Source organism: Culex quinquefasciatus, chromosome 1 (assembly GCF_015732765.1).
Source record: "Culex quinquefasciatus strain JHB chromosome 1, VPISU_Cqui_1.0_pri_paternal, whole genome shotgun sequence".
In the NCBI taxonomy this organism is placed as follows: Eukaryota; Metazoa; Arthropoda; class Insecta; order Diptera; family Culicidae; genus Culex; species Culex quinquefasciatus.
In genome coordinates, this window is record NC_051861.1 from 121,296,659 (window position 1) to 121,314,723 (window position 18,065).

Below are 18,065 nucleotides of genomic sequence, written 5' to 3' on the forward strand. Positions count from 1 at the left end.
TATTTTCCCAATTTAAGATTATCCTTGATTTTAAGTGAATTAAAGATTTTTACAAGTTATTTTTATTTTTTTTATTATGAGTTTTCTTAACTTTATTTTTTTATCTCGGTTTTTTATCCTATTTTTTCATAGTTTAGTTTCTAAATTAAAGTTATCCCAAATTTTTTTTACTAAAGTTTATAAACTTGTGGTTTTCTTAAATATTGTATTTGTTTTGATTTTTGATTATTTTGCTGATTTTTTCCAACATAAGTTTATCTTTAATTTTTTTCATCATATATTTTTCATCCTAAGTTTTCTCAAATGAATTTCACAATTTTCCAGTTATTTTATAGTTTATAATCTTGAGTTTTGTTACCTTGATTTTTTTTATTTTGAGTATATTAACCTCAGTTTTTTGTTCATACCGGTATGAACAACTAAAGTTATTTTTTTACTTAAGTTCATCAACTTATGGTTTTCTTGATATTTATATTGATATTTTTAACCTTTGTTTGGATTTTTGATTTTTTTTTAATCCTTTTTATTGAGTGTATTATGTTGTGTACATTTAATCCTGATATCTGCAACTTGTGGTTTTTTTTAGATTTTTTATGTCTTTAGTGTTTTTAAACTGTTTTTTTTTTATTTTGGCTTTTAATTCTGATTTTTTTTTTCAAATAAGTTTATCCTTTATTTTTTTAATCTATTTTTTTCACACTGAGTTTTCTCAAGTAAATAAAAGAATGTTCCAGTTTTTTCTAAGTTTATCATCTTGAGTTTTCTTACCTAAAATTTTTTCATCTTGAGTTTTTTTAGACTCATTTTTTTCATACTAGTATGAACAACTAGAGTTATCCAACATGATTTTTTCACTTATGTATATTAACTTGTGGTTTTTTTGGGATTTTTTGTCTTGAGTTTTTGAATCTTTATTTTGGTTTTTGATTTTAATTCAGATTTTTTTTCAACTTAAGGTTATCCTTAATTTTTTCATCTTTTTTTTCATCATGAGTTTTCTCAAGTGAATTATAGAATTTTCCAGTTTTTTATTTATTATCTTGAGTTTTCTTAACTTGATTTTTTTTCCAATTTAAGTTTCCCATCTATAGCTATTCCAAAATATTTTTTTCACTTTTATGATTATCAACTTGAGTATGCTTCTTTTATTTTTTTTTAATTGAGTTTTTCCAACTTGAGTTATGATTATCTAGCTTTGATTTGATTTATCTTCAGTTTTTTACCTAGTTGTTCATTTTCGATTTTGTTAGTAATGCTTTTTCCACTTGAGTTTATCAACTCATTTTTTTTTTCAAACTTAGTTTTTTTTATCTCGAATTTTTATTATGAATTTTTTTATGTGTTCAATGTTGTGTTTTATTCTTAAAGTTTTTTAGTTTTTTTTAACTTTTATAATTTGATTTATCTTAAGTATTTTAAACTAAACTTCCAAACATAAGCTATCCTAACTTTAGATTTTGAAACAGTTGTTTACCATTTGAGGTTTCACAACTAAAGGTTTTTGATCATGTATTTTTTTCAATTTAAAATTTGTTAGTTTCTCCATTTCAGTATTTTCAAGTATTGTCCATGTTGTTTTGCTTGTTGATTACAGTATTTTCTGTATTTTATATCACGTTTCCGATAAATTTATCTTTAATTTGAATTCAACACCTCTTGTTGAAATTGTTCATTTCTAATAATTTCAATATTATTTTAATGATTTTTTTGTTGTTGTTTTTTGGTACATTTTATCAATTTTTTATTGTATTTTGCTCAAACTAATTTTAGTATTTCAATTTCATTTTTTTACATTTCATTGACCCTCTTTTGCCCACATTTTTTCGATTTTTTTCATTTTTACCGTATTCAACTGTTGCAATACGAAAAACTTTACATCTCTTGTTTTATTTTTCTTATTTCATTTTCAGTAATTTTCTTTGCATTTATCTTGTTTAGTTTATGTTTGTATTTTTTTGGAAGTATTTGACCTATTCTACCACCTCCTATCATAACATTTTGCCTATCTAATTTTTTAATGTTTTTACAGTCACTTTTTCAATTATTTCCTAATTTTCTACATTTTCTGGTATATAATGGAACCATTACCATTAACATTGTAAGACATGCGTAGATGCATAGTCTGGGGCACTACAATCATTACTGCATACTTCGCTTTACTGAAAAAAAGGAAACGTTAGTAAAAACACAGCCAAAGTTGACCCCTAAAAAAATGAAATTTTTAAAAACATTTACAAAGTCACATCAAACAAGTAAAACTTACAACCCATGAATTTAAAAAAAAATTAAGAGTTAAGTTGGATATAATGCTTTTTAAAGATCAAAAATTGGTTGAAAAGTTGTTTTTTGGCGATTTTCTAGATCGAAGCCCGTCTAGAGGCGGGGTTAGGTTGTAGAGGTTTTAATTTTTGTTTTAATTAAAATTTGTTAGTTTCTCTATTTCAGTATTTTTCAGAATGTTTTGCTAGTTTATCACAGTATTTCTGAATATTATTGCTTCTTTCCGATTATTTAGTTACATTACAAGTATAATTCGAGTTTAGAATTTATTGTTGAAATTGTTCAATTAAAATAATTTCAATTTCATTTTATTTTAATTTTTTCAGCTCTAGTTTTTTGGTACATTTTTGCAAAAAAAGAAATATTTTGCTTTTTTCTGTGTTTCAATTTTTGTATTTTTAATTTTTATGTTGTCAAATTTCATAAAGTGTTGAGTGTATTTGTTTTCTTAACAATTTCTCTGATTTTTTAAATGAAACAACATAGCTGTTATTATTCCTATTAGGTGAATTTTGTACTTTAATTTAAGATCGTTTTTTTTTTTGTATAAATTTATTAAATGTTTTATCTTATCTCTCATTTTGGCTTGTATACAGCATGACTTTTTAATTAGCATATTAGCATTTTCCTAATCGTGTTATTGTAGTTTATTCTGGCATTTTTCCATGATTTTTTTTCTTTATTTTTTTGAATTTCGTGTATTTTTTTCTTATTTTTTTAATTATTTGAATTTTTAATTGTTGTTCTATTTGTTGTAAATTTTTCGCCATTAAAGTACAAATTACCACTCTTCAGAAAAAAAAAAACCCTACAAGTTTGTTTGGCAATTCCCTCTGGAAGCATTAACTCATCGAACTCCTTCCTACCAACAGGATATTGTTGTGGCCAATCGAGAGCAATAAATAAACGTGTGGACGAGGGGGAGAGGAGCCTGAAGCCTGGTGTTGTGGCTTAGTTTGTGGATAGCACCAAAACCACCCTTCTCTTTCACCACCCCCAAAAACTATACTTAACCAGCAGTTGTGGCTTTTGCCTGTACCGGACCGGTATCCTATCAATACGTGTGGCTTCTGCGGAGAAGCTGCTGCTGCTGTGAGTATGTTTGGATTACACGTAAGAGTGGGTCCCTTTGGGGAATCCGAGTGCTTCTTCGGAAGTGGTTGACTTGATTTGGTTAATACTCTCTCTCTCTCTCTTGGGATTGAGGGAAGTGATTCAAATTGATTGAGCCGGGATGAGCTTTGATTGGTTTTTGAAGTGATTTCCCTTCAACGCTTGATGTTCGTTTTGTTACTCTATCGATACACAAAGCTTTAACTTGCAAACAACAGTGCGATAATTGCATGCAACATTACCGCTGAACACACAGTCTGCATTCGGGCGTATAATTTTCACAGCATCCTTTGTTTCGACGACCCTGAGTTAAGTACTTCAGAAGGGGAGGGGGGAGGGGTGGAAAATTATCGCGCCAAAATGGTCGTTAAATTATTTCAATTAAGGCGAAATTCGAGCGCCGATGAAGCAAACACGTGGTGCACGGTTTTCGTACCGTTCGATTATATTTATTTTTTTAATGCGATCACCACAGCTCGTTACAGTAATTACATTTTATCCGCTGTGGACAGCAGTCCCGATGACAGTAAATGACCAGCAGAGAGGGTGTGACTCGCCAAACCGAATCGATGAAATCTGGGACTGGGACATAAGTTACGAGAAGCGATTTATTTGCGAACAAAAAAAGGATTTAATTATTGCTCATTAATTAAGGTAATGTTGAAACAATCGAGTAAATTGGATTAAGCGAAAAAAGTAAAAAACGCACAAATCGCAATTCAACAAATATTTAAATTCAACAAAATTTTCCCACAAAGCAAATCCAATTTCGAAAATCCCCTCCCCCAAATCCGAGCAAACAGATTGTTTTAATTTACAATCACTTAGACACGAAATTGTTTATTTATCATTTACCCCGGTTTTCCTCATGTTGTGCATCATCAGCATCAGCACCAGAGAAGGATCTTCGGCTCTTCTGCTGGAAATTGGAAGCGCTTTTCATCGATAAACTTGCTGTCGTCGTCGTCACAAAGATGTGGTGAAAACGCCAGGAAGTTGTTTGTTTGCATCTTCTCAGCGGCTGGTCTTCCGAAAGTCGACGTTGGGGTTTTCGAGTTGGTGTGATATAGAAAGAGGAAACTGTCGAGACTAAGAATGCTCATGAAATGATCGTAGGATATCGTCAGATGACAGGAATGAGGTTGAAGAAGTAGAAAAATTTAATTTCAAACTTTTGCTAATAAATCAATCAATAAATGACGAAAAAAAAACTTAGCAAAAACGATTTTCATTATTTTAAGTCCAGTTTTTGAAATTCTGAAGCAAAAAGTATCATAAAATTCCATAAATTTATGATAAAGGTAATGAGAGTTTGCAAAATGACAAAATATTTATTTGCTTTTTATGTGCTTTTTCGATTCGATACTCAAAATTAAATTTTAAAATAACTTCAGAGCTCTATTTAATTAAAAAATAAACAAAAACAAACGTGTGACACTGGTTTACAATCAATTTAATGATTTTTTTGATTGATAATTTTATATTTAAGCAGTAATAATTTATTGGTCAACACAATTTTTGGCAAAATTTAAAAGAAACTTTAATTTTGAAATGACCTTACATTACAGGTAATTTTTAACTAAAAGTTTCAAAGAAAGCTCATTTTTCTAAAATTTAAATTCTGTAATATTTTTGATTTTTTTTTTTCAAAATTTTAAAATTTGTCAATTTTGTCAATTTTGTCAATTTTGTCAATTTTGTCAATTTTGTCAATTTTGTCAATTTCGTCAATTTTGTCAATTTTGTCAATTTTGTCAATTTTGTCAATTTTGTCAATTTTGTCAATTTTGTCAATTTTGTCAATTTTGTCAATTTTGTCAATTTTGTCAATTTTGTCAATTTTGTCATTTTTGTCACTTTTGTCACTTTTGTCACTTTTGTCACTTTTGTCACTTTTGTCATTTTTGTCACTTTTGTTAATTTTTTCACTTCTGTCAATTTTGTCAATTTTTTCAATTTTGTCAATTTTGTCAATTTTGTCAATTTTGTCAATTTTGTCTATTTTGTCTATTTTGTCAATTTTGTCAATTTTGTCAATTTTGTGTGATTTTGTGTGATTTTGTGTGATTTTGTGTGATTTTGTGTGATTTTGTGTGATTTTGTGTGATTTTGTGTGATTTTGTCAATATCGTCATTTTTTTTGAAAAAATATTATTTTGGAGATTATGGATCGTATGGTCAAACACAGTTCCAAAAAATAGAGAAGTGCCTAGAAAATTAAACTTTTTTAACACGCTTGACGACTCATTAAATTCTATTCCGATTTAAAATTCAACAACTCACTTTCCACAGCAAACTGTTTTGAACCATTTCCATAATTCAATATTTCCAACCGAGGCACAATTATTGCCGAAGCCAGCGACAATTCACCTAAATTAATATTTCCTGCTTTTGGGGATGCTGCTGCTGCTGCAGCTGGTCTTCTGCAATCAAATAAATCCCTGAACTGCAGCCTGAACCTCTCACTCTCTCTCGTGAAGCGAAAACAGCACTTTCCAATTTTCGAGGGCTATCGGTTGCCCTGCACAAACACAGATCCATAGACCCACAAGCCAGCCAGACCAGACAGTTTGTGAGTCCTTCTTGATGTCCTTATTCGAAGCCCGTTTTCCCATGAAATATAAATCCCGGTTGAACTTTTGTGCCACCAACCCAACCCAGCAGCAGCAGCCAGTGCAGAAGTTGAAGGACCAAACCAGACCACCACTCTGAGCTCTTTGCTCTCTCTCGGGGAATATCCTCTTGAATAAATATTATTGAAATATCGACGTTTCCAGAGGCTTTTGTGTCATGATTATATCGACAGACAGACAGCAGCAGCAATCCTGAACGTTGCAACGTCATAGTTTCGTCACAGACAAGTGGACTTGAGTTTTTTTTTCAACTTGAACTAGTCATTTTTAAGACCAATTCCACGTCCGTTTATCTGTGGTGCCCGACTCAAAGTTCAAATCACCATATTTGCATCCGGTTTCTCCGGTGGCAGAAAAGGGGTTTGAGCAGGGAATCCTCGGCGGAGTATTTTGGTGGCAGAAGCAGGCAAAACCGTCTCGACGTTGTCGCAATCTTCGCGCAGGGGTCCTTCTGCAGGGCTGATAAGGATAATTGTATTGATTTTGGGTTTCGCTTGTGCTTGTGCATTCTTGGTTGGTGAATTTTTTGATTTCTTTTTTTGTTGGTGAGAGGAACTTTTGGAGCTTTTCTGACGATGTGGACAAACATCCTTTAGTGGTTATTGGCTGGAGAAATTGGAGGTGGAAAAAATGTTAACCAAATCTGAGGGATTTGAAGGAGAAACAAACAGAAACTTTGGCACACTATCGGTATCAGTAAACAAAACAAGATTTTGTTTGTTTGACATTTCATTGTATTCAATTTCAATTAATTCAAACAAGCGAAATATTGTACAAAACCTATAAAATTTAACAGTTAGGTAATCAATTTTAGGACATTTCAAATATTTTTCAAAGTTTATGTTACCCCATTCAAAGTCGGCCTGAAAAAATGGGGACAAAATTTTTATTTTTAAATTGAAGTAAAAAAAAAACAATTAAATAAAAACTATTAGAAAAATGTTGATAATCATTTAGAATTTTATTGATGTCAATACTTAAAAAAATATTTTAATATTTTTTAAAAACTAATGTCTGTTAAACAATTCGACTGGTGTAAAAAGCATTTAAACACACTTTTGTTTTCAAATGTGAAATCATAGCTTGTAGTTTTATTTTTTTTTTTTGTAAAGATATATTTATTTTTTTAATTTTTTGCCGCAGTTTTAACATATAAAATGTGTTTAAATGTGTTGTAAAATGCATTGAACAGCAGTACATTGTTCTACAAGAATTCGTTTACGAAAAATCTAAATTAAGAGAAAAAAAATGTATCGCAAAAAGAAATTTGTGTATATCGTACTGTATATCGTAATTTCACAAAACTTTCAATATTTTGTTTAACTATTTCCATCATGCTCAAAAGCATTATCGACGCTGAAAAATGCATTTTAAATTGTTTTCAGCTTATTACACGTCAAATTGAATGTTTTGAACCCCATGATTTTTCGAGCGTATATTAAAGGATGGGGGGGGGGGGGTTACATAAACTATGAAGAATATTTGCAACGGCCAATAGCAATTTTTATTTGAAAAAAAAAAAGTTTTAAATCAAAACTTGCATTGTTTTTTTTTAATAAATTTTCAGGAAAAGGAGCCAAAATGTTGTCAAATAAAATTTAGTTTAAATCAACAATGAAAAAAAAGTTTTATTTTGGAAGGTTAAAAATTTGATTGGATGAATATTATAAAAAAAATGTAAAAATGTAAACTTGATAAAAATCCATCAAAATTTGATGAAAATTCACCAGTTCCTGATGTAATATTATACTTTTTTTCACGCAACATCTGTCCATTTCCTGATGAATATTACCATTTTTATTGTGTATATCAATCCACACAGCAGGGTAATTTGGCCAAATAAAAAACCCAAGCAGAAGAAGCAGCTCTAAAGATATTGATAAGTCAAGAAATCGACGTCAAATCAACTTCTAAAGTATTGCAAAGTACGTTGAAGAAATTATGATAATATTCCTCAAGGAATGGTGACTGATTTTGTGCAAAAAAAAGTGATGTAATATTACCATCGGGAATCGGTTAATTTTCATCAGTTTCTGATAAATGTTCCTCAGGATCACATTTTTACATTTTTTATATTTTTATTTAAAATTAATTGAAAAAGAGGTAATATTCAACCAACCAAAATTTAAACCTTTCATAATTAAGCTTTCTTTCTGTGTATTCTACTTCTGTTCTACCTTACGAATCTGCAATCAGATTTTTCCTATAATTAGTATTTGATGTATTTTTCTTTATACTCTTTAATTTTCAAGGTACTTTACAATTTTGGCCTTGGCGTCGTCTTCCTTGAAAAATTCCAGCCAGATTTGACCTAAAAAAGTTTATACTTAAGTATAAAAATGGTGTTTCTTGAGCATTAGGGTCCTAAAGCCCTATGTTAATTTTTAAGTACAAAGGTAAAAAAAAACGATTAAACATTTCTGATCTTTTTTTTATTTAATTTAATGCAAAAACATAAATTGACAAGACAACACTTTTTCGATGGATCAACTATGGCCCCTTGGAACGAGCTGTCAAGTAGAAACTTTTCAAGAAGGGTCGCGAAGTTATTTTTTAAAATTGATTTAAAAATCAATTTTAAATCCTCTGCAGTCGTACAAAGGGTTACTTTACTCACAAAAATAAGCTTTATTGTTGTGAGCAATAATATCACAAATTTAAGCATAATTCTAGGACCCAATTATTTGTTTTTATTAAGGAGCTACCATGCATCGCCATTAGCCTGTCCCATTTTGAGGTCATGCCGAGGAATTTTAGGTGCTCACTTCTTAAATCAGTGTTTATCAACCGGTAAAAAATTCACTCCTGGGAGGAATTTGGTCGTGGGGCGGGGCTCAATTTTCTGATACTTTCTTAGCAATCATTCATGTTTTCATATGAGTCACAAAAAATATATCAATGAAATCTGGAATTAATAAAATTAAAAAGTTAAAATGAAAAATTCAATATCTAAAAATAATTTATGTAAGATTGAATTCTGTCAAACTTTCAAATATTTTTTTTATACATTTACGATATTGTTGTACTCTTTTTATTATTAATGAATACGTTTTTTTTTTTATTTTTACAACCAAAAGATTTTTTTTCATGTTAGCTCTTTTTTTAATTCTTCTGTCTTTCCTCAAAATATTTTTTTCAGTTATCTTAGGTCGTTTCAGACAAATTAAAAAGAACAATGAAATCATTTTATGTCGCGATCACACGTTAAAAATTTTCATGATTTTATTTAATATCTCTTCGATTTGCGTGAAACTTTGTCCTAAGGGGTAACTTTTGTCCCTGATCACGAATCCGAGGTCCATTTTTTGATATCTCGTGACGGAAGGGCAGTACGACCCCTTCCATTTTTGAACATGCGAAAAAAGAGATGTTTTTCAATCATTTGCAGCCTGAAACGGTGATGAGATAGATAAATTGGTGTCAAAGGGACTTTTATGTAAAATTAGACGCCCGATTTGATGGCGTACTCAGAATTCCGAATAAACGTATTTTTCATCGAAAAAAACACTAAAAAAGTTTTAAAAATTCTCCCATTTTCCGTTACTCGACTGTAAAAATTTTTGGAACATGTCATTTTATGGGAAATTTAATGTTCTTTTCGAATCTACATTGTCCCAGAAGGGTCATTTTTTCATTTAAAATAAAATTTTTCATTTTAAAATTTCATGTCTTTTTCTAACTTTGCAGGGTTATTTTTAGAGTGTAACAATGTTCTACAAAGCTGTAGAGCAGACAATTACAAAAATTTTGATTTATAGACATAAGGGGTTTGCTTATAAACATCACGAGTTATCGCGATTTTACGAAAAAAAAGTTTTGAAAAAGTTGGTCGTCATCGATCATGACCATTCATGGTCACCCGCGACAGACACGGACGACGAACAAAGAGAAACGCAAAAAGTACCTTTTTCAAAACTTTTTTTCGTAAAATCGCGATAACTCGTGATGTTTATAAGCAAACCCCTTATGTTTATATATCAAAATTTTTGTAATTGTCTGCTCTACAGCTTTGTAGAACATTGTTACACTCTAAAAATAACCCTGCAAAGTTAGAAAAACACGAAATTTTAATATGAAAAATTTTGTTCTAAATGAAAAAATGACCCTTCTGGGACAATGTAGATTCGAAAAGCATATTAAATTTCCCATAAAATGACATGTTCCAAAATTTTTTACAGTCGAGTAACGGAAAATGGGAGAATTTTTAAAATTTTTTTAGTGTTTTTTTCGATGAAAAATACGTTTATTCGGAATTCTGAGTATGCCATCAAATCGGGCGTCTAATTTAACATAAAAGTCCCTTTGACACCAAATTTCTATCTCATCACCATTTCAGACTGCAAATTATTGAAAAACACCTCTTTTTTCGCATGTTCAAAAAATGGAAGGGGTCGTACCGCCCCTCCGTCACGAGGTATCAAAAAATGAACCTCGGTTTTGTGATCAGAGACAACAGTTACCCCTTAGGACAATGTTTCACACAAATCGAAGAGGGGTCGGGGCAACTTTTCCCGATTTCGTGTGAGTTGGTAGAGAATTACCCATACAAAAAAAAGTCTCAATTGGAAACTGCTATTTTTTTTATCTAAGTAATTCTTTATTTTAATATATTTTTATTTTTTTGGTTTCCAAACACCTTCCCCCAAAAGCTGCTCTCGAGCAGCACCTGCTAATCCATCCTCTTCCAAAGCTACCAAAAAACAAAGCTCATCGAAAATTCCCCCCACGTTGCGCTCTTAATCGGTGAGTAATGAACACTCACACCCCCCTATTCCCTCACGTGTCAACAGACACGCACACACCTTTGGCAAGACAGATAACGGCACTGTCGATAGGATATCTGATCTTTGCAGGATTTGCTCTTCTCCTTGAGGAAATGTGGCGTATTAGGATAACAGCTAAAGACACGTGTGAGTTTCTCTAATAGGTGAGTATTTATTTAGTCGGGGTTTGAGGGATAAATAGACGTTTCGAGCGTGATAGGATGCTTGATTAAGGTTTGAAAAGGGTCAAATTGAAATATTTTTTGTGATGGAAATGTTTCAACTTTCTTATAAAAAAGAATCTAATTAAAAAATGTTATTATTTATTTTCAATAAAACATTTCAAAAGAATAATCAAGCTTCTTAAATTGGTTCAGCAATTTGGTCTTTGATGTGTTAATTATTTCGTACCTCTGAAGCTGCTAAAACCACACTAGTGGCATGCTAGTGAAGCATTAATTAATCGGTTGCGTGAGCTTTTCCCGCTCTCCTGGGAAATTTTCGGAAAGCTTAAATTTGATGTTTCAAATTTCAAATTAAACGAGTTCAAACTTAAAGACAAATTTGGAAATAAACTTCATCTTTCCCTTATCGCAAAAAGTTCAAAATTTCTCATTCCTCGTGAGCCATTATCTCCCAAAGACAACTGCTCCCCCCCAAAAAGCACTGATCCAGCTCGCTACTTAATATTTATTTATATTTTCCCCAGGCAAAACTTTCCGATTAGCCTGCCACCCTCAACGGGGACACTTCTGGCAATAGTGGAATTTATATCGAAAATCACTTACAAAGATTGTCCATTTTTCATCGCTCGAAGCGAAATTCAGTGCTGCTGCTGCTGGTGGCGACTCTGGCCAACAAATTACAACACCCAACTTTTTTTTGGGGCAGGAGAGGGAAGGCGAATTCTTGAGGGCCCTTGTGCTGGACTTCAGCAACGCCTCTTTCTTTTGTTTTAAGGGTGAGGCAATCGAGAGGAAGTTTTGAAAGGGGCTTATTTTGTTCTCAAAACTTTTTATTTTATAAAAAATACAAACTCCTAAATTTTTTAATAAAATTATGCTTGTTCAAAAAAAATACAAAATTCTAAGCCGTTTTCAAATGTTACCCCCCAAAAAATGGCACCCATAAGAAGCAGCTCCAGTGTCATAAGTTTGCATCGGTTGCCGTAAATCATGGCAAAATATCGAAAACAGAAAATGCTTCTTGGTGGGCAACGCCGGGGCCAAAGCCAAACTGTTGGGTTTTCTCGCCCCTTTTTGGGGCTGGGTCCCATGTTTCGTGCGAGGACGACACGTTTAGGGAATTTATGGTGCTTCTGGGAGGGGATCGTCTTGCCAGATGCAGCAACAGAAAAGAAACTGCATTACACATGCACTATGATAAAGTGCACAGACAATGTTGTGTAAGGATTTACGACATTATTAGCCTTAAAAAAGATTTAGTTTTATTAGATGGAAATTTATTGTTGATAAAAATAAACTTCCAAAATTCTATTCCCAGTTCAAATTCAATTTTCGTAGGGCTGATTCCTAATTCCTATTTCCAATTTCCTATTTCCAATTTCCTATTTCCTTTTTCCTATTTCCTATTTCCTATTTCCAATTTCCTAATTCCTATTCTCTTCCTCTTTTTCATTCTTCTAGTTTCATATTTCTGAATAATTCTAAAGCACATCGTTAAAACTTCCTGCGCTGCGGCGTGCATACCTTCCAGGGACCGACCCACTTTGCTGCAGCGCAGTTTGCATATCTCTCGGGCGCCTTACACTAACTGTAATATTTACATTTGGCAAATAATTTTAATTTCCACCGTCGTTATCATTCTAGCGCTTGTTAACTTTACTCATTTTGGACTTTTTTTCTTCTCGATTACAGCTGGATCTGCAACTTCAGGACGAGGGTGGCGGTGATATCAGCAGTTTCATAACGAACGGCGAATGGGAGCTGTTGGGTGAGTTTCTTTGGTGCTCATTTGAAGTCGCGTTTGACTGTTTTGTGTCTGTGAAAGAGTATTGAATTCAAATATATATTTAAGTATCAAATTTGTTTAAAATTTAAAACAATTTACAAATGTAAAAATTCAGCAATTCAAAAATTTTAAAAATTAGCAATTTAACAATATAACAATTTAACAATTTAACAATTTAACAATTTAACAATTTAACAATTTAACAATTTAACAATTTAACAATTTAACAATTTAACAATTTAACAATTTAACAATTTTGTCAATTTTGTCAATTTTGTCAATTTTGTCAATTTTGTCAATTTTGTCAATTTTGTCAATTTTGTCAATTTTGTCAATTTTGTCAATTTTGTCAATTTTGTCAATTTTGTCAATTTTGTCAATTTTGTCAATTTTGTCAATTTTGTCAATTTTGTCAATTTTGTCAATTTTGTCCATTTTGTCAATTTTGTCAATTTTGTCAATTTTGTCAATTTTGTCAATTTTGTCAATTTTGTCAATTTTGTCAATTTTGTCAATTTTGTCAATTTTGTCAATTTTGTCAATTTTGTCAATTTTGTCAATTTTGTCAATTTTGTCAATTTTGTCAATTTTGTCAATTTTGTCAATTTTGTCAATTTTGTCAATTTTGTCAATTTTGTCAATTTTGTCAATTTTGTCAATTTTGTCAATTTTGTCAATTTTGTCAATTTTGTCAATTTTGTCAATTTTGTCAATTTTGTCAATTTTGTCAATTTTGTCAATTTTGTCAATTTTGTCAATTTTGTCAATTTTGTCAATTTTGTCAATTTTGTCAATTTTGTCAATTTTGTCAATTTTGTCAATTTTGTCAATTTTGTCAATTTTGTCAATTTTGTCAATTTTGTCAATTTTGTCAATTTTGTCAATTTTGTCAATTTTGTCAATTTTGTCAATTTTGTCAATTTTGTCAATTTTGTCAATTTTGTCAATTTTGTCAATTTTGTCAATTTTGTCAATTTTGTCAATTTTGTCAATTTTGTCAATTTTGTCAATTTTGTCAATTTTGTCAATTTTGTCAATTTTGTCAATTTTGTCAATTTTGTCAATTTTGTCAATTTTGTCAATTTTGTCAATTTTGTCAATTTTGTCAATTTTGTCAATTTTGTCAATTTTGTCAATTTTGTCAATTTTGTCAATTTTGTCAATTTTGTCAATTTTGTCAATTTTGTCAATTTTGTCAATTTTGTCAATTTTGTCAATTTTGTCAATTTTGTCAATTTTGTCAATTTGGTCAATTTTGTCAATTTTGTCAATTTTGTCAATTTTGTCAATTTTGTCAATTTTGTCAATTTTGTCAATTTTGTCAATTTTGTCAATTTTGTCAATTTTGTCAATTTTGTCAATTTTGTCAATTTTGTCAATTTTGTCAATTTTGTCAATTTTGTCAATTTTGTCAATTTTGTCAATTTTGTCAATTTTGTCAATTTTGTCAATTTTGTCAATTTTGTCAATTTTGTCAATTTTGTCAATTTTGTCAATTTTGTCAATTTTGTCAATTTTGTCAATTTTGTCAAATTTGTAAATTTTGTGTGATTTTGTGTGATTTTGTGTGATTTTGTGTGATTTTGTGTGATTTTGTGTGATTTTGTGTGATTTTGTGGGATTTTGTGTGATTTTGTGTGATTTTGTGTGATTTTGTGTGATTTTGTGTGATTTTGTGTGATTTTGTGTGATTTTGTGTGATTTTGTGTGATTTTGTGTGATTTTGTGTGATTTTGTGTGATTTTGTGTGATTTTGTGTGATTTTGTGTGATTTTGTGTGATTTTGTGTGATTTTGTGTGATTTTGTGTGATTTTGTGTTATTTTTTATGATTTTGTCTGATTTTGCCAGAATATTTTTTAAAAAATTTGCCAACACTTGTAGCAGATCCTTCCCCTAAGATTTTCAACAGATTTCGTGCTGTTTCTTTTCCCACCCTTTGTTGTACCATATTACTTTATGAATAGAGTCGTTTTGTTTTCTTTGTTTCACTGCCGCTTTTTTTCGCTTAATTCATCCTAGCAAGGGAAACGCGCGAGGGCGTTGTAAATTTTCGCACGATTTGCTCCAGTGTTGCCAGCGGCAAGATTAAAAAAACGAGCTTTGATCAACTCTCTTCGGGGATGACGTAAAAGTGTTGAGGTTCTTCCTTTATTTTTCACACGCACACACGCGAACAAGAAATGAGCCAACTTTGAGCGAAAATGATGAAAGTTGTATCGTTTCGCTTCGATGTGCCAGCGGCAAATAATTTTCCCCGAGGAAAAAAAAAGACTTGGGCCGGAAAATTGCGGAGCGCGATGTTTTAACAGTAGCAGCTGCAATCGTTCCAATAATAGAAGCTACTTGGAGGAGTTTTTCCTCTTGGAGTATTTTTCCTCTCCCTTTATTAAAGTTCAATCGAGGCCAAAAAGTGTCACGAAGTGAACTTTTCTTCGGCGGGGAGTTTTATTTGTTGTTCGAGCCAACCTGCTCCGACATTGTCGATGAAAAGTTGTCAAATTACGTCGAGCGAAATTGCCCCCGGGAGCACGTGTTGGAAACGGAGAAGACAAAAAAAAGTATCAATGTCACGCGCGTGGGTGACGGATCTGAGCAGCAAAAATAACATTGTTGCGCAATAAAGTTAAGTGAAAAAAATTAAGGAAATGAAAATATTGTAAAAAAAAAACGTAATTTCTTTCTTTAAATAGGAATTAGGAACTAGAAACAAGTAATTAGAATTAGCATTAGGAATTAAAAATTAGGAATTAGGAATCAGGAATTAGGAATAAAAAAAAGGAATTGGGAATCAGAAATTAGGAATTAAGAATTAGGAATTAACAATTAGGAAATTGGAAATAGGAAATAGAAAATAGGAAATAGGAAATAGGAAATTGGAAATAGGAAATAGGAAATAGAAAATAGGAAATAGGAAATAGGAAACAGGAATTAGGAATTTGGAACTAGGAATTAGGAATTAGTTATTAGGAATTTAAAACAAGGAATTAGGAATAAGGAATTTTGAGCAAGGAATCAGGAACTAGAAATTAGAAATAAAAATAAGGAGTGTGAAACCTTTTCAGTTTTTATTAAACTTAAAAACGATAAATTTAATTCATTTAATTTTTTTCAATAATCAAGGCAGTGTCGCTAGATTTTTTAAAAAATAATCAATTTTGATTATTTTCTCAACTTTTTTTCCCACAGGCGTGCCCGGCAAGCGGAACGAGATCTACTACAACTGCTGCCCCGAGCCGTACATCGACATCACGTTCGCGATCCTGATCCGCCGGAAGACGCTGTACTACTTCTTCAACCTGATCGTGCCGTGCGTGCTGATCGCGTCGATGGCCCTGCTCGGCTTCACACTGCCACCGGACTCCGGCGAGAAGCTGTCACTCGGTGAGTTTAATTTTCTGGTAATTTTTTAATTTAGAAATTAGGCAAATGTACCTATTTTCGACCTATTTGTTCCTATTTTTGACCTAAACTTAATTTTTCAGTGGTCCTCCTGAAAAAAAAATCAAAAAAAAAGAAATAAAATTACATTCCAATTACTCCGTCACTTTACCAACACTTCACAAACATCCTTCCCCTGAGCTATTTAAGCAAATCTCACCAAATTACACTAAACAAGCAAAAAATAAACCCAAAGCCATTCAACATTGAGTCCGTCCCACTGCGTATGTTCCCGGCGTCCAAAAACATCTAATTTCTGCTTTATGCCAGGGGGGCATTAAATTCCGGACACCCCCGCACTTTTTACGAGTCCCGTTTCGGGAAGTGAGGAGAGAAGAGGAGGAGCATGGTTGTCATCAGCAAACGTGTGTGAAAACAATTTCATTACCCAAAACCCACCCCGCACTTGAAGCAAAAACAAACTGGAGCAGACTAAAATGGTCCCAACGAGGTCGAAAATGGCTATTATCCTTCCACAGTGTTGCAGTTTTTGCTATTTTTGGTCGACTTCCCTTTTTGCGAAGTTCAATGGAGTGAGAGAGGACAAGTTTTATGGACTTGACACGGAAAGTTTGAAAAATTTGAATCAATTTAAATTTAAATGGAGAAACCTAGTTCTACGTTAAAATTTATTTTAAAAACATTTTTTTTTTGTAAATTTGAATCAATGAAAAAATCAGAATTTGATTTTTTTTTGGCAAAGATATCAAAAAACGTAGTTCCACGTAATTTTTCTTCAAAAAAATAGACTTAATTACAATTTATTCTTTTGAAAAAAAAAGTTGATGAAAATTTAAACCAGAAACGTAGTCCCACTTCATTAAATGTAACATTTCTAAAAAATCATGACAGCTAAAAAAACAAATTGACGCATCAAATTTGTAACGAAACGTAGTTCTACGTTACATGCGTTCTTGAAAGAAAGTAAGTAATAAGTTTTATCATACGTTCCACAGTGGTCGGAAACGCAAATTTAGCAGGAATAATTTATTTCCGCTTCAGGGATGCATTTTCGAGCTTCGGTGTCCAAGAAGCATTTGTTAAAAATGAAATTCTACATCTTTTGGTCAAAACGATATTAGGGTGGTCCAACAATTACTAATATTTTCAAAAACTATCTTCGCTTCTAGATAAGATAGAGGTATACTTTCTTCAACAGTATTGTAGTACTAGCCATTTCAAACAACTTTGTCGAAGACACCAAATCTCTATCTCTTAATCTGATCATTCTACAGCATTTTATATGAAAAGCAGTAGGGTGGCCCAAAAAGTGTTTTTATTGCGTATCTTTTTTGTATTATTTTTGGCAATTTTGGTGTCTTCGGGACATATTTAGACCATAAAAATACGCGTCTTTTGAAATGTCATCGAAGTCGCTAGGTCATTTTGGTAAAAAGTTACAGCGTTTTAAATGTTTTTAATAGGCCTTTTTCAAATGTTTGTATCTTTTCGAGGGGGACACAAAAAAATACGCTCCGCGGTGCATCTGAAAGCTCAAAACTTCTTCTTTAATATGAATATAACATCTCAAAAGGGTTTTTCTTAAACCCAAGTTACAGCGATTTAAAAATGGTCATTTTATGAGATTTTGTACCATGCTCTATGAGGAAATTTACATGAATATCGCATTAATCAGTATCAAAACTGCTCTTAGTGAGCTCAAATGCAGGTAAAATTGATTTGTGGACAAACGTGGTTGAACCTGGTTTTTATGGCAACTAGGGTGGTCTTAGATAACCTAGGGTGGTTCATATTCGTTCACTCTTATAAGATATGATTTTTTTTAATTCGCATAGCAAGAAAAATAAAAAAAAAATATTTGAACAAAATTCAAATACATAACCTGTTTTAAATAGCAAAGCAGC

General features: G+C 31.6%; 1 protein-coding gene across 1 annotated transcript in view; it reads left to right on the top strand.

Moving 5' to 3' along the window:
- Nucleotides 1-18,065, top strand: part of LOC6051581 (neuronal acetylcholine receptor subunit alpha-7) — a 388,913-nt gene that overhangs the window by 329,832 nt on the left and 41,016 nt on the right. The window contains exons 6-7 of the mRNA XM_038249413.1: nt 12,667-12,742; nt 15,949-16,143. Coding sequence (XP_038105341.1) covers nt 12,667-12,742; nt 15,949-16,143 — 271 coding nt within the window. The remainder of the gene's footprint in view (nt 1-12,666; nt 12,743-15,948; nt 16,144-18,065) is intronic.